Below are 22,401 nucleotides of genomic sequence, written 5' to 3' on the forward strand. Positions count from 1 at the left end.
CTTCTGTTTCCCCTACCCTGGGTTTCCACTGCCATTATTTTGTTGTAAACTTTTATCATTTTTGCCAGAATTACTACCTCAGTCTTCTAACTGGTTTCTATTTTTTTGTCTGTCTCAACCTTCTCCATCTTGAACTCTACCCAAGTGATGGTGATTTGTGTTAAGGAGGGCACTTGTGATGAGCACTGGGTGTTATAGAATCAGTAAATTCTACTCCTGAAACCAATATTATACTATGTGTTAACTAACTGGAACTTAAATAAAAACTTGAAACAAAAATAAATAAATGAAACAAAGTATACTTACAAAGTTTTGTTTATAAAATAGAAATTTCATAATATCACACCTCATAAAATTCTTAATAGGTCTCCTATGATCTGTAGGACAAAAATCTAAACACGTTAACATGAAAAAAAAAAAGTCCTTCATGATCTGGCATCTGCATGTTTTGTTTTGTTTGTTTGTTTTTAACCTAATTTCTTCACTGCCCTCCCCACCATGGCACTCTGTGTCCGCACCAAACTGCTCACCAGTCAGGTTCCCAGACTAACTTTCTGCTTTCTCACTTCCATTCTTTTGTATATGATCTTCCTCTGCAGGGTATGTCCTTCTTCATGTCTTCTCTTGCCCCCTACGTATCTCCCCAAATCCCTCTACTTTTAGGAGTAGGCTTATGTATCATTACTTTGGATCCTTCCTGAACTTTCCTTTTCACCATCCTCCTGAAGTTGCTCACTTTTTCAATATACTTATATATCTGAAATATATCTGATGCTTATATATCTGAACATTTGCTTCATTACACTTTGTCTCCCTTACATACTTTGTGAACTCTTCAAGGATAGAGTGACCACATCTAATTTACCTGAATAGGGACACCTGGGTGGCTCAGTGGTTGAGGATCTTCCTTCAGCTCAGGCAGGTCATGATCCTGGGATCAAGTCCTGCATTGGGCCCCCCTCATGGAGCCTGCTTCTCCCTCTGCCTGTGTTTCTGCCTCCGTGTGTGTGTCTCTCATGAATAAATAAATAAAATCTTAGAAAAAAGATAATTTACCTAAATAGCCTCAGCACCCACCTTTTAGGGAATATGTTGAAGAAGTCAACAAACTGATTAGAGAAAGCAAAACTATTAAGTCACATAGATGTGAGTTGGCTGTGTCATATACCAGCTTTGTAAATTTGGGCGTTTATTACCTTCTCTGAATCTCTATTTCTTCATCTGTAACATATGGCTAATGATAATGACTTCAGAATATTCTTGGATTACTAAATCAAACACTGTATTTTAAATGTCCAATAGAGATCCACCTCTACTAGATATCTATTTATTTTTTAACTTTTGTTGAATGAACACATAAAAATGAGTGCATGAGCAAGTGGATAATTAAGTGAGTGAATGCATTTGAATGAATAGAACAAATACTATAAAAATTTTGATAATGGATTCACCAGGAAAGACTTTCTGTATAAGCAGCTGTCTTACTCTTTAAAGGGATGGTTAAGATGTCATCAGGCAGTGATATAGCAGTCAAACCACTGGGAACCTGAACTTTGAGAATGTGAGAAAAGGCTAAGACTGGGGAAAGCATCCTTTTTTTGTTGAAAACATTATTTCATGCTGTCACTTTACCCTTCTACCTATTTTTTCTTCATCACATTAAAGTACTCTAAGGATGGGCTGGCTGCCAACTCATTCAAGGTACATCAGCATCTCATTAGCCAGGTGACAAGTTGGGCCTCACACAATAAGCTCTATGGATTTTAAAAAGAGAAAGTGGGTTGTTATTAATAATAACATAAATTATTGTTGTTGAATGGAGCTTTCTGTTGCCTAATTATTATTATTCAGTGAACTGTTTTAGACACAGCATACATTACAATGATCTTAAAGGCACTACATTTTCTTCCTTAAAAAAAAAAAGAATATTAACATTTATGTAAAATCCACTGGAAAGCATTATTTTAGAGTCCTGTGTGTTTCAGTTACCTATCTCAGAAATTGAAACTGAGAAAGGTAATCTAGCAGGTAGCATTTTTATGTTGTTGATTTTATCTCTGTACTCTTTAGATAGAAATGGACTTTGATGACAGACGCCAATCAAGCCAAATACGTGTTGTATTGCTATATTGCTTACCCATTTTTCTTTATTAGTCTTTGTTTTATTAATGCCTCATACCCCTTGCATTATTAGTCTGGGCTTATGCCTCTGCATTCTATTTTGTCACTGAGTAATGGAAAAAGACATTAATTTTGGAATTCTATAGTAACCAGGATTCAGAGTTTAGCCCTGCTGTTTATTAGCTGTGTAAACTTAGACAAGTTACATAACCATTCCAATCTTCTCTAAGATAAGGATAATGGTTCCTAACTTATAATATTATCATGATGATTAGAAATTACGCTTTAAAACTACCTACCCTAATGGTAGGCATATCATAGCCACTTGCTAAAAGCTAGTCAGTACAAAGAATTTTCCTTAGCTCGTTGTTGATAGAATCGACTTCACAAATACATGTAAACATATGTTAAATTCATGATCATAGAAAAATATAAGATTTTCTCTATTTTAAAAGCACTTTCAGGGATCCCTGGGTGGCGCAGCGGTTTGGCGCCTGCCTTTGGCCCAGGGCGCGATCCTGGAGACCCGGGATCGAATCCCACATCGGGCTCCCGGTGCATGGAGCCTGCTTCTCCCTCTGCCTATGTCTCTGCCTCTCTCTCTCTCTCTCTCTCTCTATCATAAATAAATAAAAATTTAAAAAAATTAAAAAAAAAATTTAAAAGCATTTTCATTTGTAAGCCATATATACAACATGGTTAAGAAATTCAAGTGAAACTTTAAGAGCCTATAACACCACCCTACCACCAGAAAATGATTATAATTTTACACATTTTATCTCTTTATCTTTATTTATTCTCACATTTTTCAGTTGAAATGATTGAATGTATAACATTTTGAAATTTTTTTTACTTGATATCATGCCACCCTTTATGGCACTAAAGTGTGGATCAGCAAGAAATATTCAAATTTATTTAATCATATCCTTATTGTTAGATATTTGGCTTAAATCTTAGTGAGGGTTATTGTTAAAAACCATATAATAAATTTTTGTGCATATTTAAGGGGTTTTAGAGAGGAGAGGGGTACTTCTGTTCCAGTGTAAATCCCTTAGTGAGATTAATGACACATGTGTGACTTTAGCCTTGAAACATTGTTTTTCAAAATGGATACACATCCTTCTAGAAACTAAAGTCTTCCCTGGACATCATTCAAAGCACTACTCCTAGACCAAATTAGTAGGATACAATAAGCAGAAAAATAAAAGATAGGAAAGTATGGTTCACTATTGAATTTAGATGTGGTAGAAAAAGATATTTATAATCTGTGACTTAAGTAAAATCCATATGCTATTGGCCCTTAGAGAAATTAATCATCTATTCTTCAATTCAGTTAGGTAGTCTGTTAGTCTTTCCAAAGCCCATTATGAGAAAAATGATGGTAATACACACTCCCTACTTGCTGAAAGTAACACACTGTCCCTGCCTTCTGGAAGCTTATGTTTCAGCGGAAGTGACAAATATCTTTTAAAGATCATTGTGACACAGTTGCAAAGTGTTCCCTTGCAGGTAAGGTATGGGACAGGAGGGCAGGCAACTTACCTGCAAGCCAAAGATCAATTATGAGTATGTGCTGACCTCACAAGAGAAAGGGGAGCATAGTTACATACCTTTCCTTGTTACTATCTCCCAACCCTGGGAAGTATAAATGGCCTAATTCCTGAGAGCAGCACTGCACACCCTGCCAATTATTCCTAAAGGTTCAAATAAAATCTCTATGGATCTTATTTTTTTTATTTATTTTTTATTGGTGTCCAATTTACCAACATACAGAATAACCCCCAGTGCCCGTCACCCATTCACTCCCACCCCCCGCCCTCCTCCCCTTCTACCACCCCTAGTTTGTTTCCCAGAGTTAGGAGTCTTTACGTTCTGTCTCCCTTTCTGATATTTCCCACACATTTCTTCTCCCTTCCCTTATATTCCCTTTCACTATTATTTATATTCCCCAAATGAATGAGAACATATAATGTTTGTCCTTCTCCGACTGACTTACTTCACTCAGCATAATACCCTCCAGTTCCATCCACATTGAAGCAAATGGTGGGTATTTGTCATTTCTAATAGCTGAGTAATATTCCATTGTATACATAAACCACATCTTTTTTATCCACTCATCTTTCGATGGACACCGAGGCTCCTTCCACAGTTTGGCTATTGTGGACATTGCTGCTATAAACATCGGGGTGCAGGTGTCCCGGCGTTTCATTGCATCTGTATCTTTGGGGTAAATCCCCAACAGTGCAATTGCTGGGTCGTAGGGCAGGTCTATTTTTAACTCTTTGAGGAACCTCCACACAGTTTTCCAGAGTGGCTGCACCAGTTCACATTCCCACCAACAGTGCAGGAGGGTTCCCTTTTCTCCGCATCCTCTCCAACATGTGTGGTTTCCTGCCTTGTTAATTTTCCCCATTCTCACTGGTATCTCATTGAGGTGGTATCTCATTGTGGTTTTGATTTGTATTTCCCTGATGGCAAGTGATGCAGAGCATTTTCTCATGTGCATGTTGGCCATGTCTATGTCTTCCTCTGTGAGATTTCCGTTCATCTCTTTTGCCCATTTCATGATTAGATTGTTTGTTTCTTTGGTGTTGAGTTTAATAAGTTCTTTATAGATCTTGGAAACTAGCCCTTTTTCTGATATGTCATTTGCAAATATCTTCTCCCATTCTGTGGGTTGTCTTTTAGTTTTTTTGACTGTATCCTTTGCTGTGCAAAAGCTTCTTATCTTGATGAAGTCCCAATAGTTCATTTTTGCTTTTGTTTCTTTTGCCTTCATGGATGTATCTTGCAAGAAGTTACTGTGGCTGAGTTCAAAAAGGGTGTTGCCTGTGTTCTCCTCTAGGATTTTGATGGAATCTTGTCTCACATTTAGATCTTTCATCCATTTTGAGTTTATCTTTGTGTCTGGTGAAAGAGAGTGGTCTAGTTTCATTCTTCTGCATGTGGATGTCCAAAGGTCCCAGCACCATTTATTGAAGAGACTGTCTTACTTCCAATGGATAGTCTTTCCTCCTTTATCGAATATTAGTTGACCATAAAGTTCAGGGTCCACTTCTGGGTTCTCTCTTCTGTTCCATTGATCTATGTGTCTGTTTTTGTGCCAGGACCACACTGTCTTGATGACCACAGCTTTGTAGTACAACCTGAAATCTGGCATTGTGATGCCCCCAGATATGAAATATACTAGAACTTCCTACTTAGACTCCACCTTTGTGTTCACAGCATTTGGCAAATAGGCCTCAATCCCTCCCTAAAGATTCAATCATTACATTTAATGTTGACCACCTAAATAGATAAAAGCAATCATGATTCACTTTGATATATACCATCTATACTCAGCACTTTAAGACTTATGTACTATAAAATTATAGTATATTACATTACATTATGGATTATTAATGTATAATGTATTTTATTGAAAAGTAACACATGAAAAATATCAATCCATTCCTTCCTCAGCCATGTTTCTTATTTCATCTCAGCAGATATCGTTCCTCTTTACCTTTTTTGCTCGAGCCCATAACTTGATTTTTCCCTATTGTAGGAGGATTTGTAAGCCTCCACCACCCATAGTGAGATCATGTTGTCATCAGACTTAACCTGGTAGGAGCTGGGGATTAGATGAGACGCTGAAGAAGTTTAAAAAGAACCTCACTGAGTAAAGCCAATTTTATCCAGAACCATTCAAGTTCACAGATTTTAATTAACAGTTTGAAATTTGTAATATTACTTGAATTTCAAATGGGTGAGAATTTAACACTGTATTATAGGAGCCCAGGCAAAAGGACACAAGTTGCGTCACAGAGACTTATTAAATGTGATGGAAATTCAGCAGACGAATGCCGGCAAACAGGTGCAAGAGCTGAATTAATTTTTAAACCCTACCACTCAGGGGGAATTGCAATGCATCACGTTGACAGCCACAGCACGTTGCTAATTTCATTCACAAGCTTAAAAATCTCAATACATTTGAACATGTGAATGTATTAAATTTTAAAAAGTGTAAGTAGCATAAGGGTATCCCAGAACTAAAAATGATAATTTCTCTCTGGGACTTCAAGTCATTTATCTAGCCAGAAGCATGGTGTTTTTTATGAATGAAATCTATCTTACCACTTCCCCATACAAATTGTGTTCTATTATTATATGTAGTGCAGACTGTTACTAAGCAAGGTTTTCTCTTACTTTTAATATGAAATTCCTTGTGAGTCAGCAGAAAACAGAATATTCACTGATAACAGTTTCCAACTTCTGCTGCGGGTTCTTAGTCCCTGCTTCTGATGATGCCAAGTGGTGGTATTCCCGGAGTTAAAGAAAAATATGACAAAATAAAACTAAATGAAGACAGAGACTTTTTTTGCTGGTATCATTAAAGATGGTAAATTATAAGCTGAAAACTCAGCAGACTCTGTTTTCACCAGGAATTTACCTACTTTGATGTTCCTGATATAGTTAAGAATTCAGTAAAAACCCTGGATTATCTCCACATAAAACTGCATATACACACAAAGTCTTACAAAAGATTTCAGGGTGTTCGTGAATCTCCACGCTTAGAATACTGGTTATGGTACATCTCTTATTTAGTGGATTTTTGCCTTTGCCACCTACTGTGCACCAGGCTATAGACCTGGGACTGAGAATGTAAAGGAAGATAATAAAATATCTTTGGATCTTTTACAGCCTAGTAGGATGGTAAAGGTTTGTTGAGATATGTATAAAAAGGTCATTGCAAAAGCTTCCTGGAGAAGATGCCACCTTTGTGAGCGTTAGGGATGAATAGACATAAACTGTAAGAAGAGGGCGAAAGGCATTCGAGACTGCGAGGGAGAGCAAAGATCACTGCCCTGTTGTTGCTAAAATGGTGGATTTACAAGAAATGCATCATCTCAAATGTATAGAAAATCTTTCAGTCTTCTCTTACAATGTTTCTCAAGAAGCTTTAAGGAAAAAATAAAAGGAGCAGGGTTTAATTATCCAAGATTTTAGCCATCAGAGCCCTTTTTTTCTAATTATACACAAGCTTGTTCCCTCATTTTGCTTAGCAAGAGAATATTAAGCACTTATTTTTGGAACATAAAAACAACTATAAAGGGCTCCTTTCCTAGCAGGTGAGTCAGGAAAAGCCCAGTGTGTACTGCATTGGATGAGTCTAGATTCTTAATCAAAAACATGTAATCAGTACTTGCCCAGAAGTCTTTTGATAATGACAGCAGTAGTAGCTGTTTCTTTTTTAAACCCACTATCAAGAAAGCTGATGAAAAAGAGAGACAAATTTACAGTCTAATAACCTGAGCTAACAATATGTTATTCTCAATAGAACGAAAAGGACAAAAGCCAAAGGTATTCATTACCGTTCCCAGGGTAAGAGACCAGGGCAGTTGCCGCCTTCACCAGATGTGCAGTCTTTAGGCCTAACAATGCACATCTCCCCAAGGGAAAAGTGGAGAGAAAGCCAAACTCTTGCAACTTGATGCAAAGTGATTTGGGTTCCATTACAACATCTCTCAGTAAAAGGCTATTCAGGCTTAGAGTAAAGATTCCACCATCATTTTCTCCCAGAAAATGACATTGTTATATAAAACACTAGACATGGAATCAGAGCTTCTGGAAATCATTCTGAGCCATGTGATTTCATCTTAACTTCCTTAAATTCTAATCAGGAAAAAGGAGATGAGATGGTTTGGTGAATGTGCCATCCTAAAATTGTTGCTTTGTTTTGAGCACACATAAAGACAAGAAAACTCAATAACATCCTCAGGAAACTGAAAAATAGACACACCTATATAATAAATCGAGTTAAAAAAAACAACAACAAGACAAAAAAACTAATACTAATCTGGCCCTCCTAGAGTGTGTTTCTCAGATGAACTAGCCAGAAACGTTAAGCCTCTCCTCTCCTCTGGAGGAATTAGATTCATTCTGTATCATAAAAAGAATTGTTGTAGGAGTGGGCTTCATGTTAAAAAGACCGATTTTTCCATTTGAGCCCTGTGAACTTGGGAAGAGACCTTTAACCCCCAGTTTTTCATGTTTAAATGAAAAAGAAAATCTACTTCTTGCCTCAGAATTATTATAGGGATTTAATTACATGATTAAGATATGTGAGGAGTGATCAACACCAAACAGACTTTAAGTATTTTCTTACCAGAAAACAAATCCTACGGAACAGATAGTTGTTATTAAAAATTAAAGTTTTTATTTCAGAAAGTTTGGTAATGCTAGGGAAACAAAGTGAAACAATGATATTCAGAGCTTTTCCATGCCAGCGGAGCTTGTGGATCTCCAGAAGAAGAGTGTAGCAGGCTGCATTTCTCAGACTTTACTCGCCAACAGCCATATTGGTATTTGGTTGGGGAGTGAAGGTGCTGTGTAGTTAACAAGGTCTCTGACCCCCAGAACTCTAAATTGGAAAATGCTGTCTGTATAAGGGTCATGGTTCCTTCCCTTAATAGGGTGTATAATCCTTGTTTATAGTCCTCCTCACAGTGTTTATATATTCTCCTTATTGGGTTTGAATTTCTTGAGGGCAGGGACTACAGTGTCTTCATAAACATTTTAATCCTCAGTGTTTAGTACAAATGTGCACAATAAATACTATCTGAATGAATGAATGAATGAATGAATGAATGATATTCAGGATGCAGTTTCTGAATTTCACCAAATATTGCTGGTGACAATTTTAATTGAAACCATTTCTTTTAGCTAAAGATTCCACGCAACTAATAAACGGACTAAATAAATTGGGGTTTTGGATCTTTGAAAAAAGAAAGGGCATGGTTTAAAATTATTCACATTATATTTCAGTATTTCATCCTTGTGGAAGTATGCTTAAGAAAAAAGATGCCCTGTGCAGAGAGGTACTCCATGAAAACTAAAGCAAAGGGAGAAGGAATGAATGGAGACCAAAAACTACTGTGTGCTCAAGATGCCAGAAGACAAGCTGTATACTTGGATGGCAAGAGAAATCTAAAAGTTAATTATGGGCAGTAACTTGGCCAGGTGAATGCAATGCAACCTAGAAGGTTTAGATAGTTAAATTAGAGCTCTTAGAGTTTTTAGCATCGGTCATTAAATAGTCAAGGTCAAACTAAAAAGTGATTTTTAAGGGATTTCTCACTTCAGTGCCATACTGTCTTCATCGTCTTAAGGCCTACATGCCACTTTGTAAGCTTAGAAGTGCACCATTTGTACAAAAGGAAAATTTTATACTTCATTTTGGATACTGAATCTTTTAATCTTTTTTTTTTGAGTCTTTTAATCTGATGCTTAAATCCATTGAGTATTATTACTCAGATGCTTCAGGTGTTTTCAACAACCCTCTATCCCACCTACTCTCCTATTAGTCCAGGATGAAAGTAGAATTAGTTTGGTAGGATTTTCAAATTAACATCTCAAATCCCCTCCCCACCTACTCCATTTTACAACAGAGAATAGTAAATAAATAAATGGATGAATGGCATTCATAAAGTGACTGTGCAGTCTGCACATTTATACGGAGTATGTGCTCGGTGCTTCTGAACATTTTCTTTATTTGATCTTCGCAATAATCCTGTGAGAAGTGTTATCATCTCATGTTCTAGTGGCAAAACAAACTCAGAAGTGTCATTGCCCCATATCAAACAGCTATTGAAAAGTAAAAGATCTGATCATTGAACCTAGTTTCTCCTTTCTTTTGCCCAGCGCCATTTCTATTACACCGTGTTGTCTTAATCATTGTCACTTCTTAGGCTTTTCCATATGGATGTTTAAAGTGCCTACGTGTAAACATCATACACAAACTTAACTGATCATAACTTAGGTGAAGACAACTATTAAACTTTAACAAAGGACATGTAAAATACTAACGGAAATACTATGTTTCCTAGATAGATTGTTTGATTTTATGATAATGTAAATTTTATCCATATCAGTTTAGAAAATCAGCTCAATTTTAATCAAAATGTTTTTATATACTTTATTGATTATTTCTAAATTTAATTTGGAATAGTAACTGCATGAGAATACCCAAGTAAGGAAAGATAATGGTTGAGGGTAGGGGAGTTTGTCCCACTTGATAGCAAAACATACTGGGAAAGAAAACAACAATAGTAATTTGGAATTTGGCAGAAAAATAGAGAAATACATCAATGGGACACAATTGAGAATCCAGAAGATCTATTTGTATATAAAAATGTAGTATATGATTAAAGTGGTACTTCAAATAAGTAAGGAAATACTGTACAACTTAAAGGACAATTGGCTATGTAATTTTCAAGAAATGAAGTTAGATCCCTGCCTCATAACATACTAAAAATAAATTTTCTGAACTAGAAATATGCCAGAAAATGTAGAGTTGATTATAACTACAGAATGTTGGAGTGAGGAGAGCTTTCCTAAACTTGGTAAAATCTATAAGATATGGGGAAAAAAATCTATATACTCTTTTAATTTCTGTATGGCAGAAAAACTCCACAAAGTAAAAAGACAGTCACAATCCCCGAAAAATATCTGCAACTGTATATGAGAGAAAATGGTTAATATCTTTATTTTATAAATAGCTCTTAAATCAATAAAGAAAAACATCAGATAAGAACATGGACAAAGGGTTTGCTCAGTCAATACATAGCTGTAATCAAATGGCCATTAGATTTGAAAGGATGCCCCATTCTACTAGTTGCCAAAGAAATGCAAATAAATAACTGAAAAACTATATCAGGCTCACTATATTAGGCTAGTTAAGGTTAAAAAAAAAAAAAAAGAACTAGTTTTAGTACCAGTGTAGATGTAAGCAGATGGGCTTTCTCATGTACTATTGATGGAAATAAATTGGTACAACCTATTGAGAGAGTAAATTTAGAAATATCGATCCAAATTTAAATGGACGCAAAAAGTCTTTGACCTAAAAACTCTAATTGTATAGATTTCATAGGCTCGAATAGTTACAAATTCTTTTCCCACAGTGTGGCCCTCCTTTTATTCTGTAGAGCTTTTCTATCATGCAGAAATTTAAAATGTGTAATTCACATGTTTATTGCAGCATTTTTGTGTTAGCAAAAATAGAGAACATCCTAAATGCTACTGCTGTGATGGCAACATGAGCTCCAGCAGAGTAGAGACTGTCTCTATCTTAATAACTGCGTTTCACACCACAAACATCTGTTAATGAACAAACAAAATGAATTATAATGCATCCACACAACTGAAATTTTTAAGTAAATAAAGCAAGTTGCAAGTTATTGTGCAGATCATTCCCTCCTAACAAATAAATGCACAGGTACATTGTATACAAAATATCATGTATGTTTATCAAGAAGAAAGTTATAAAGTATACCTTTTGGTTACTCTTGAGGTGAGATTTAAGGAGTAATGACATTAATGTTTTACTACATATGTAACTGATGATATTTCCTTTTGATTTTTTTTTAAACAATGACTAGATTTATTTGTACTGTTAAGTACATTCTTTAAATCCACCAACTCTTTGTGGTGCAAAAGATTTATGGCAGTGAGCAAACAGTTCTCTGTTTTCACTGAATTCATCATGTTACAGTAGAAGAAGACGGGGGTAAACAAGTAAATATTTGTCCCTGATAAAGTATCATGAAAAAAATTAAACAGTGTAAGGGGAATTTAGGGACAGGATGCTGCTCTTCATACCTGTAGTCAAGGGCAACCTTTCTGATTCTGTGATGTTTAAGAAGATACCTGAGTGAAGTAGGGTATAAGCCATCCAGGTCTAAGAAGGCAGATTTCCTAGATACAGGCCAAGGGACCTAGGCGGGACCATGCCATGGTTCAGGTAAGAGTACAGAGCTCAGGGTCAGGAAGGTGAGGTCAGAGCAATAGGAGCGGTAGGAAGCAATGATTGCATATGACACAGAGACATTTGGCCAAGGTGAGAACTTCAGTTTCTATTACATACGACAGGAAGACACTGGAGATGTTAAACTGTGTAATCACAGGATCTAATTTTTATATGAAAAGGATTGGTCTGGTGGTTGTGTGGAAAGATGATGATGGCTTGAATTAGGTGATAGCAGTGGAATTGGTGAGAAATGATGGGGTTCTGGATACGGAGCCATCCAAAAATCGCTGATAAGAAGAGTAGGAATATGGGACTGTCAGGAACTTTAAAAATCCTGCAACGACAAACCTAATTCGGAATGTGAGAATGCAGTGCCTCTAATGAGGCAGGACCATAAACAGTTTTCTTGAACAGCTAGGGTCAATCTCTGTGTTGGGAATTTTCCCAACATTATTGTGAGATATAACCAAATAATGTACAATTGAATTGAAATTACAACTTGTTACCCCATGGTGGATTTAAAGTACATTTACTTTTAACTATACTTTTTTAAAAATGTACTTAACTTGAAAACATCTTGCTATTAAATGTATGTTAGCCTTTAATTCTTTTTTGGAGTCAGTTTTACTGACATAATTTTGCTATTATAAAGTATAATAAAATACTTTTATTTTAAAAGTATAAAAAAATCCCTCAAAAGGATAAAAAAATCCCTCAAAACAGGGAGAAAAGAGTATTAGGAGGACAACAGTTCTGCTGTTTTGAAGAGTTGAGAAAACTCGTGGTTTAGGGTTTCATAGGTGTTAACTGAAATAAAAGCTTACAGTAAATCTCAACAATATTGTGCACTAATCTGTGGAAAAAAAAGTGAGCTGAAACCACGGAAGGTCTTGATGACCATCACATTCTCATGTCTCACTTTATTCTGTAAAAGAAATATGCAAAAAAAGTTCACCTTGCACATTGGCTCATTTCAGTTAATAAAGGCTTGCAAGTTTGCATTTCCTGAAGTTAAAATTATTTGCAGGTGCTCTGTTGCATGTGCAAATAATTGATTCATTAAGGACATTCCCAGCCAGTATCAAATATCACTAAATACATGGAAATAGTTATATTGAGATAATGAAATTGCTAGCAAATTTGAGAGTTCCTATGCCCCATTAAAATCATCACTTGGTACCCACATTCACATTTGGCCAAAAAGTAGGTCATTTCATGACATTAATTGAAAATTCAGTGCATGATGTTTTCTGTGAATAAATACATGCTGATCATTTAGCCATTCATTGGTGCAACTGAATATTACACTCTTTATATATCCATCTAATGATGTGACTGAAACTGTTTGTAATAATGGTCCTGGATTTTCATTCACTTATCCATTTATTTTTGTCCATTCTTTATCTATTTATTATCTTTTCAACAAACATTTACAGAATGTTTACTATCGTAGTTCTTAATCTGAGCTGCAATCAAAATCCTCTGTGAAGCTTTTTAGGAGTAGTGATTACTGTGTAATAAACCCCTGAAACTGATTCCATAGGTCTGGACTGGGGCCAGGCATCCTTATTTTTTTCAAAGGCTCCACAGGTGACTGATACACAGTCAAGGTAGAGAGCCACAAGCTTCTCTGAAGAGTGAATGTGAACGAGCGCCTACTCACAAGTCAAGGTACTGAGACAGAGAAGTAAACAGAGAAGTAAAATTCTAGTAGAGTGCAACAGGCACACAGCTCTTCCCACTTAGGACTCGTAGACACTGGCTGAGTGTTAACTAAGTCCATTGATAGAAAATACAAAGAGGAGATTTTCTCTAAGCACCAAATCAGGTGAGTCCATATTTTCGGTCTGACCCACTACTGGATGCCTTAATCAGGTGAATTAGCCGCACAACTTCTGTGACTAACGTCAGGAAATGGAAGAGTAGAGAGGATCGGTTTCTCTCTCTGATAACAGGTTATGGGATATGAGAAGGGGTGAAGGAAGGAAGAAGGATTGCATAACAGTGAGCTCCTCAAGGTCAAGGACCAGTTCTCTTTAATATTTTTCTTCCTTTGGCCTAATTTCAGGTCCCGTAGTTGTTCTCACATAGTCCCTGCTTACCTACGAGAACTCTGCCTCTTGCTCTCTGACCAGTGACTTACACAAACAAACCCATTTTTGCTACCTGATAGGTACAGGACATTTATGGATTGTCTTAAAACTTTCTAATTCAGACAAAAATACCTTGCTTAATCTTTGACAGTAGGATTGTCTTTTCTTGCCTTGTCTCTCTGTACCATGTTTTGTTTCTACTATTTTAATTTCCATTCCCATATGCTCTTTAAATTATTTTGGTTTTTTTTCTTCTTCATTTTATAAGATCTGCATTGTCAACCTTTCTTCCTATAAATTACAGAAACAAAAACGCCAGTTTTTGTTGGAAGGGTATCCCTGGCAATTGAACTTTTTAGACTAATAAGGCAGGGTGTGTACTCTTGATCCCCAGAGCAGCACCAGAAAGCTCCACAGAACACATTGCCCATCACAGTCCTTTATCATCTTCTGGCCCATCAAGACGGGACTTGAGAGGAGCTGGCAGGACCACACCTGGAGATCCTGTCTGGGAAACCCAATGCACGTAGCTCAGATTGGGATTCCCTAGGCAAAAATTAAAAACAAAAAACAAAAAAAAAACAGAAGAAAAACTTTTAATGGTTTAGAGCTATCCTATTACGTTTAAGACCATTCCTAAATAAAATGGAAGCTCTTATTTTCTTTTTCCATTATATGACACTGGCTGGCAAGGCCTTCGTAGACCTTATAAAGAAAAAATTGTCAAAAATTGATCGCAGTGGTGTTAATTTTTCAGCTTCAGATTCATATGCAGTGTGGATATAAAGTGAATATTAATTATATAAACATGAAGTTGCATAATATAAAATATGAATAAATTCTCGCTTTCTGTGAAATACTTTGAAATAAAAACAGATCCTTTCAGTTAACGGAGCTAGTCAGGAATCTCCTAGTTTTCACAGCGAGCTGGGTGAATGAATTATAAACTATAATTCTACCACAGGAAGGTGTATGTTAGCTGGTGAAGGGAAATGCCTACCAAGTTTTGTGATGTCAAATGAACCAAAGCTGTTATTTATGTTAGAATTTACATGGTGATCTCAGATATTATTTTGTTATCTTAACATTTTCTATTTTGATTACTTTTTGAAAATATGCTCATTGACAATATCAAGCAAATATGATTAAGCTCTCTGCCTTTCTGTTATTTTATCAAATTAGTTAATATACAGTCAGCTATGGCCAATTCAGTGCTGTTAATAACCACATCCTCAAATGTGTATCTTGGAAATGTGATAAGATGCCAAGAAAGCTAAGCAATTACCATGTTGAGCCATCCATTTAATCTCTACAAAATATTAGAGACAATAGTATCAAACAAAGTTTTAAAGCATTAAACCAAAAACCTGCTACATTATTTGTTGCTTCACGTGCTCCATAGATGTTTACATCCTATTTTACATCAAAATACATGTAAATTAAAATATTTCATAATTCATTTTTTTCTTTGAGAAAATTAGTGTTGAATTATGCAAGATTTGAAACATGCAAGTCTTTAGGAATATACTCTTCCTGAAGCAGCCTCTAAATCCAAGCTCTAAAAAATGAAGCATTGATATTTTTCAGATTTTAAAATGTTTTAAAACACATTTCCCAGTGACCAGAACTCTTTCTGTGGGAAATGGGGAGATTGAATAAAAAATAAAAAAGGTTGACCTCCCTCTTTAGCTTTGGCTTTGATGTTTTGTTTCTGCTTGTTGGAAGATAAATTCCCTAACGTCTAACATCTTCTAGCCTTTCAGCCAATCAGCTTTTGTGGATGAAAGAGTGAACCCATACCATGGATCTGGTTAACTTTAGACAGCCAGGTTCTCAGCTCCCTTGTACAAACAAGATAGTTTCCTTCATTCTCTGACCCAGTTTCCAAGAAGATGAATCAAGTGTATCTCAATGTACTACTGGACCTACAGGTTACTAAAATGTGAAGTAAGGTAGCAGCTATGTATAATACACTTTTCTGTAAGAAGCATGTCAGAGACTCAAGTGCCAGGATTAGAGCCTACTTTCCAGATCTTCATCCAGATAGAATTTGGACCACAAGGATTACATCTCTGTGGGATGATATTCTCTAGAAACAAAAATTTTAAGACACGATTAATCAAATTTTTAAAATTAAATAGAAAATTCCTGTATGCATTCATTGAACATTATACTTTAATATCATATTTATATGCCAATGGAGTAAGTCTAAGGAAAATGATATTTATTGATTCATTTAAAAATCAACATTTTTTTATCCTTATTCTTGAAAACTAGATAGAGCTTGTCTGTTTTGATGTACATACTTTAAAATGTAGGGATCCCTGGGTGGCGCAGCGGTTTGGCGCCTGCCTTTGGCCCAGGGCGCGATCCTGGAGACCCGGGATCGAATCCCACGTCGGGCTCCCGGTGCATGGAGCCTGCTTCTCTCTCTGCCTGTGTCTCTGCCTCTCTCTCTCTCTGTAACTATCATAAATAAATAAAAAAAAAAAAAATTAAAAAAAAAAAAAAATAAAAAAATAAAATGTAGATAGTATCATACATGCATCATTTTGTAATTTCCTTCTTATTTATGTATTCTAGATATATTAATCTCTTAACAGATACATGATTTGCAATTTTTTCTCCATTTTTTCAGTTGTCTTTTCACTTTCTTGATGATGTCCTTTGAAGAACAAAATTAATTTTGATAAAGTACCATTTTCTTTTGTTGTGATTTGGGTGTCATATCTAAGAATTTTTTTGCCAAATTCAAAGTCATTAATATTTATCCCTGTGTTTTCTTCCAAGAATTTTACAGCTTTTGCTCTTACATTTATGTCTTTGATCCATTTTGAGTTAATTTTTCTATATGATTTAAAGATCCAACTCTATTTTTTAGTATATGACTATGTAGTTGTCCTAACACTATTTATTCAATTGACCATTCTTTCCCTATTGAATAGCTTTGACATTCTTGTCAAAATCAGTTGCTCAAAGATATGTGGGTTTATTTCTGGGATTTCAATTATATTCCATTGATCTCTATGTCCATTGTTGTTACCAGCATCACACTGTCTTAATTACCATTGCTTTTTAGAAAATTTTGAAATCCTTAGTATTGTAGGGATTCTAGGTGAATCTAAGGAATTCCCCTTTTTAAAATTTTGTGTTTTTTTTAAATATTAACATGATCTCTCTTTTTTATGCTCGAGTCCTCCTTTTTCATTCTCTTCTCCCAACCCCAAGCCCAGGATCATTATGGCTGTTCTGGGTCTCTTACAATTCTATGTGAATTTTAGAATTAGCTTTTCAATTTGTATAAAAAAGTCAGCTGGGATCTGATAGAGATTGCGTTGAATCTTAAACCAATTTGGAGGAGTATTACTATCTTAAACAATTAAAAAAAATTTTGTAGCTTCCCTAGAGTAAATTTTACATTTTTTTTAACTTTGCTGCTATGTATTTGATTCTTTTTGATGCCATTGCAAATGGAATTTTTTAAATTACATTTTTAGATTGTTCATTATTAACTATAGAAACACGACTTTTGCATGTTAATTTTATATACTGCTGCTTTGCTGAATCCATTTGTTAGCTTTCATAAGGTGTGTGTGTTTGTATATGTGTAATCTTTAGTGTTTTCTACATATAAGATCCTGTCCTCTGTAAAAAGAGATAATTTTACTATTTCTTTTCCAATTTGGATGCCTCTTATTTCTTTTTCTTGTCTGATTGCTCTGATTAGAACTTTCAGGACTGTGTTGAGTAGAAGTGGTGAAAATGGGTATTCTTGTCTTGTTCATGATCTTTGAGGGAAAACTTTCAGTCTATCATCATTAAGTATAATGTTAGCTTTGGGTTCTCATATATGGGCTTCATTATGTTGAGGTACTTTCCCTCTATTCCTAGTTCTTGAGTGTTTTTATCATAAAAGAGTGTTGAGTTTTTTCAAATGCTTTTTCTGCATCAATTGAAATAATCATGTGTGGTTTTTTTCTTCATTTTGTAGATATGATGTATGACATTGGTCAATTTTCATTTGTTGAACCATCCTTGGTCATGACCATCCTCTTGGTCATATGTATAATACTTTTGATATGCTGCTGAATTGAGTCTGCTAGTATTTTGTTGAGGATTTAAAAGAGAGATACTGATCTGTAATTTTTTGTGGTGCCTTTGGTTTTAGTTTCATAGTAATACTTGCCTCATAAAGTAATTTGAGAAGTATTCTGTTTCCTTTAACTTTTTTGGAAGCATTTGTGAAGTAATGTTTTTAATTATTTGAATATTTGTCAGAATTCAGCAGTGAGGCCATCCTGGCCTGTACTCTTCTTTGTGTGTTGCTTTTGATTACTGATTTAATTCTTTCACTTGTAATAATTCTGTTCAGATTATCTGTTTCTTCTTGGGTCAGTCTTTTTTTTTTTTTTTTTTTTTTATTAGCCAACTTAATCTATATTTACTGAGCATAAGCCCTGTATGATTTCCAGGTCAGTTAGTAAGGGCAATATACATATCTCTATGTTTATAATGGGATTGTGCATAGGAAGGATAAACAATACAATTTACTGAACAATCAGATCCTAAGTCATGGGTAAAATGAATTCTTTAGTAATGTAAACTACATAATTGATCTTATTTATTTTAGTTTGCTTTCAATATTCTAGTATTAAAATAATTGATGTTTCTAGACGTGTTATGTAACTTTTAGTAATCATTTTTGTGCTAATTTATCCCTTAGAAGTGTCCTTATTTCCCTACTTTTTTCCCTCTTTCATTCTTATTTCTTTTTTTTTTAATTTATTTTTTATTGGTGTTTAATTTACTAACATACAGAATAACCCCCAGTGCCCGTCACCCATTCACTCCCACCCCCCGCCCTCCTCCCCTTCTACCACCCCTAGTTCGTTTCCCAGAGTTAGCAGTCTTTATGTTCTGTCTCCCTTTCTGATATTTCCCACACATTTCTTCTCCCTTCCCTTATATTCCCTTTCACTATTATTTATATTCCCCAAATGAATGAGAACATATAATGTTTGTCCTTCTCTGACTGACTTACTTCACTCAGCATAATACCCTCCAGTTCCATCCACGTTGAAGCAAATGGTGGGTATTTGTCATTTCTAATAGCTGAGTAATATTCTTGGGTCAGTCTTGCAGTTCTAATGAATGTGTAGTGGTATTTCACTGTGGTTTTAGTTTGCATTTTTTAAAATTTCATTTATTTATTCATGAGAGACACAGAGAGAGAGAGAGAGAGAGAGAGGCAGAGACACAGGCAGAGGGAGAAACAGGCTCCATGCAGGGAGCCCAACGTGGGACTTGATCCCGGGACTCCAGGAACACGACCCGGGCTGAAGGTGGCGCTAAACTACTGAGCCACCCAAGCTGCCCTTTAGTTTGCATTTTTATGCCTAATAATGTTGAATGTCTTTACCTGTGTTTATTGACTATATATCTTTTGTGATATGTTTGTTCAAATTTTTGAACATAGTTGGTTTGGCTTATTATTGTTAACTTGTGAGATATAACTTACATGTTCTGGATTAGAGTTTTGTCAGATATTATTTTATCTTTAGTGTTTACTCTTAGGTCTGTGTTCCATATTTGTATTGATTTTTGTGTACAGTGTGCAGTAAGAGTTGAAGCTCATCTTTAATGATAATCACTTTCATTAAAAATCTGTTCTTTCTCCATTGAACTAACTTGACAACTTGGTGAAAAACCAATTGTTTTATAAATGTCTTTCATGGAGATATCTAAGTTTTGAGAACTATGTTACTTGGTGCATATGCATTTATAGTTGTATCTTCCTGCTATATCGACCTTTTTTTCAATAAGAAATGTTCCTCTTTGGGTCTAGGAATTCTCCTTTTTAAAAGTTTTTCTAATATTAATATGATCTCTCATTTTTATGTTTCTGTCTTTATGGCCTATCTTTTCACAGCCTTTTGCTTACTCTCTTTTATTTGTATTTTTATATTGAACATAAATTTCTTTAGACAATGTATACTTATGCTTATTTTTCAGTCAGGTAACCTCTGCATTTATATTGGAGTATTTAGTACATTTATACTTAATGTAATTATCAATATATTTGGTTTTATTGTCTGCTATTTTACTATTCCTCTTCTGTTTGTCTCATTTTTAGAGACCTCTTCTACCTTTTATGCTATGCAATAATTTTTTGTATACTGTTTTTATGCTCTATTATCATATTAGCTTTATTTCTTTGCATTATCTTTATTGGTTGCTTGAGGGATCACAATATGCAACTTTAACTTCCAGTAAATCAAATGAACTTTGCCAAAGTATCCATTTATCCATTCTAATTCTTTGTACATATCTATACCTATATTATATATATAAATGTAAAAAAAAATTTCACTTAAAGACTCCTGTCTTTTAAGGAAATTTAGAGAAGAACTCATATATATATAGATATATAGGTATCTATATAGATATATTTATAATTTCTTTTTTTCTGTATATGCAGTTTGTCATCTGGTATCATTATATTTCATCATGATTTTCTCTAGCACTTCTTGAATGCAGACATATTAGCAATGAATTCTCTAACATTTTTATTTATTTGAAAATGTTGTTGAACCTTTAATTCTGAAAAATAGTTTTAGATAGCCTTTTGGAAGACAAATTTTTTTTCCTCAACAATTAGAATGCTATTCTAGTATCTTATAGCTTCCATTGTCCTAATGAGAAAATAACTATTAATCATATTTTTGTTCTCTTTTATGTAATATATTTCTTTATTGTATTTAAGATTTCTCTGATTAGCTTGTAGTAGTTTATGATGTCCCTACATGTAGTTTTCTTCTGTTTATTCTACTTGTGGTTCACTGAACTTCTTGTATCAGTGAGTTAGTATTTTTCACCTAAGCTGGGAAGTTTTTTTAAGTCACTATTTCTTCAAATATTTGTCTGCCTTTTTCTCTACTCCTTGTTTGACTCTGGTTACTCTTATGAGTCATGAAAGCTGTTTCTGACACAATAGTTTAAATCTTGATAGAATGCTTGGAAATAAAACAGAAGTATAGATGAAATGCCACAATTTTGTAATGAAACCTAGTTCCTTAAATATTTGCACACACAACCCAGTAGATCTACAATGGAAAATATTAATATTTCCTGTCCTCTTTTCCTGTTTTTACAAAACTTACTCATAGGTGCATTTCCTCCCTCTGCTGTTTTTGCACGGAAAGACTTGCTACAACGATCTACCCATATTGCTACCAAGACTTTCCAAGCTTTTCGAATATTTGTGAACAATGAGCTCAATGAACTTTACACAGGATTGAAGACAGCTCAAAAGTTCCTGAGACCTGGTGGCCGTCTTGTTGCACTCTCCTTCCATTCATTAGAGGATCGCATTGTCAAACGATTCTTGCTTGGGATAAGCATGACAGAAAGGTTTAATCTTAGTGCTAGACAGAAGGTGATACAAGCATTAAAGTTGGGTTCAGGTCGTGAAAACATGGAAGGAGCCTCTATAAGCAAGGCCCCTTTAATGTGGGAATTAATACACAAGAAAGTACTTACTCCAGACGATCAGGAGGTGCAAGAAAACCCCAGAGCTCGTTCAGCCAAGCTCAGAGCAGCCATCAAATTATGAGAATGTTTTCATCATTTGATCCTTTAAGTCCCCCCCCACAGTTTCTCTTCTTTTGTTGTGATATTACTGAACAACTTAATATAAGAAAGTATGAGAATTTATATCTATATAAAGAGATATACTGTATATGTGTGGAAATTAAGGATATTTACCATTTTTTTCCTTAGAAAGAAAATGTCAGAAATATTAGCATGACACAGAAAGTTCAACTCAAGGAGCAGCAGCATCTCAAAACTGGAAAAATGTGTTTATCTGAGCATTATATTTAATTATGAAATACAGTCCTTTCTCTAAAATCAGGAAATTTTTTAAAATGAAGAATACTGTGAATATCTAAATATGTAAATTCAAGCTGTCAAAAGAGAGAAGTTATAATTGTATCTGCATGCTCTAGATTCTGAATTTAGATATTCACATTTGCAACAGACTTTCTGTGGGTCAAATAATTAGTAATGATCATGAAAGAAATTTTTATTTTTATTTAGGAATAATTAAGTAAAAAAAAAAAATAAAAAAAAAAAAAAAAAAAAAAAAAAAAAAAAAAAAAAGGAATAATTAAGTAGTATTATAGTCCTCTCAAATATAGGTATTATGCAAATTTTAAATTTTAAAGTATTTTTAAAATGCATCATATTGTCATTTTTGAAATTATAGTGTTCATTGTTTTAAAGGTATTTTACAGTATGAAATATACCATTTTTTATGTATTACAAAGTAAAAATGCAGAATTACTCTAATAGCCCTCATAGAGAATATTTCATGAAACTTATATTTGAAGTTAATTATGT

At 34.7% G+C, this 22,401-nt stretch overlaps 1 protein-coding gene and 1 long non-coding RNA gene across 9 annotated transcripts in view; one reads left to right on the forward strand and one right to left on the reverse strand.

The window, feature by feature from the left end:
• The window catches only part of METTL15 (methyltransferase like 15), a 238,330-nt gene that overhangs the window by 156,186 nt on the left and 59,743 nt on the right, over positions 1 to 22,401 (forward strand). For 5 of the 8 annotated variants that reach the window (XM_038569297.1, XM_038569294.1, XM_038569293.1 and 2 more), the window contains one exon: positions 21,168 to 22,098. The exons of 2 other annotated variants lie outside the window; for them this stretch is intronic. In XM_038569297.1, coding sequence (XP_038425225.1) covers positions 21,168 to 21,613 — 446 coding nt within the window. In that variant the 3' untranslated portion in view covers positions 21,614 to 22,098. Of the gene's footprint in view, positions 1 to 21,167; positions 22,099 to 22,401 lie in introns of those variants that run through there. One more of the 8 variants, XM_038569298.1, reaches the window with a different exon arrangement.
• Positions 1 to 22,401, reverse strand: part of LOC119865039 — a 90,369-nt gene that overhangs the window by 9,307 nt on the left and 58,661 nt on the right. The window lies entirely within an intron of this gene.

Source organism: Canis lupus, chromosome 21 (genome assembly GCF_011100685.1).
Source record: "Canis lupus familiaris isolate Mischka breed German Shepherd chromosome 21, alternate assembly UU_Cfam_GSD_1.0, whole genome shotgun sequence".
NCBI classification, from domain to species: Eukaryota; Metazoa; Chordata; class Mammalia; order Carnivora; family Canidae; genus Canis; species Canis lupus.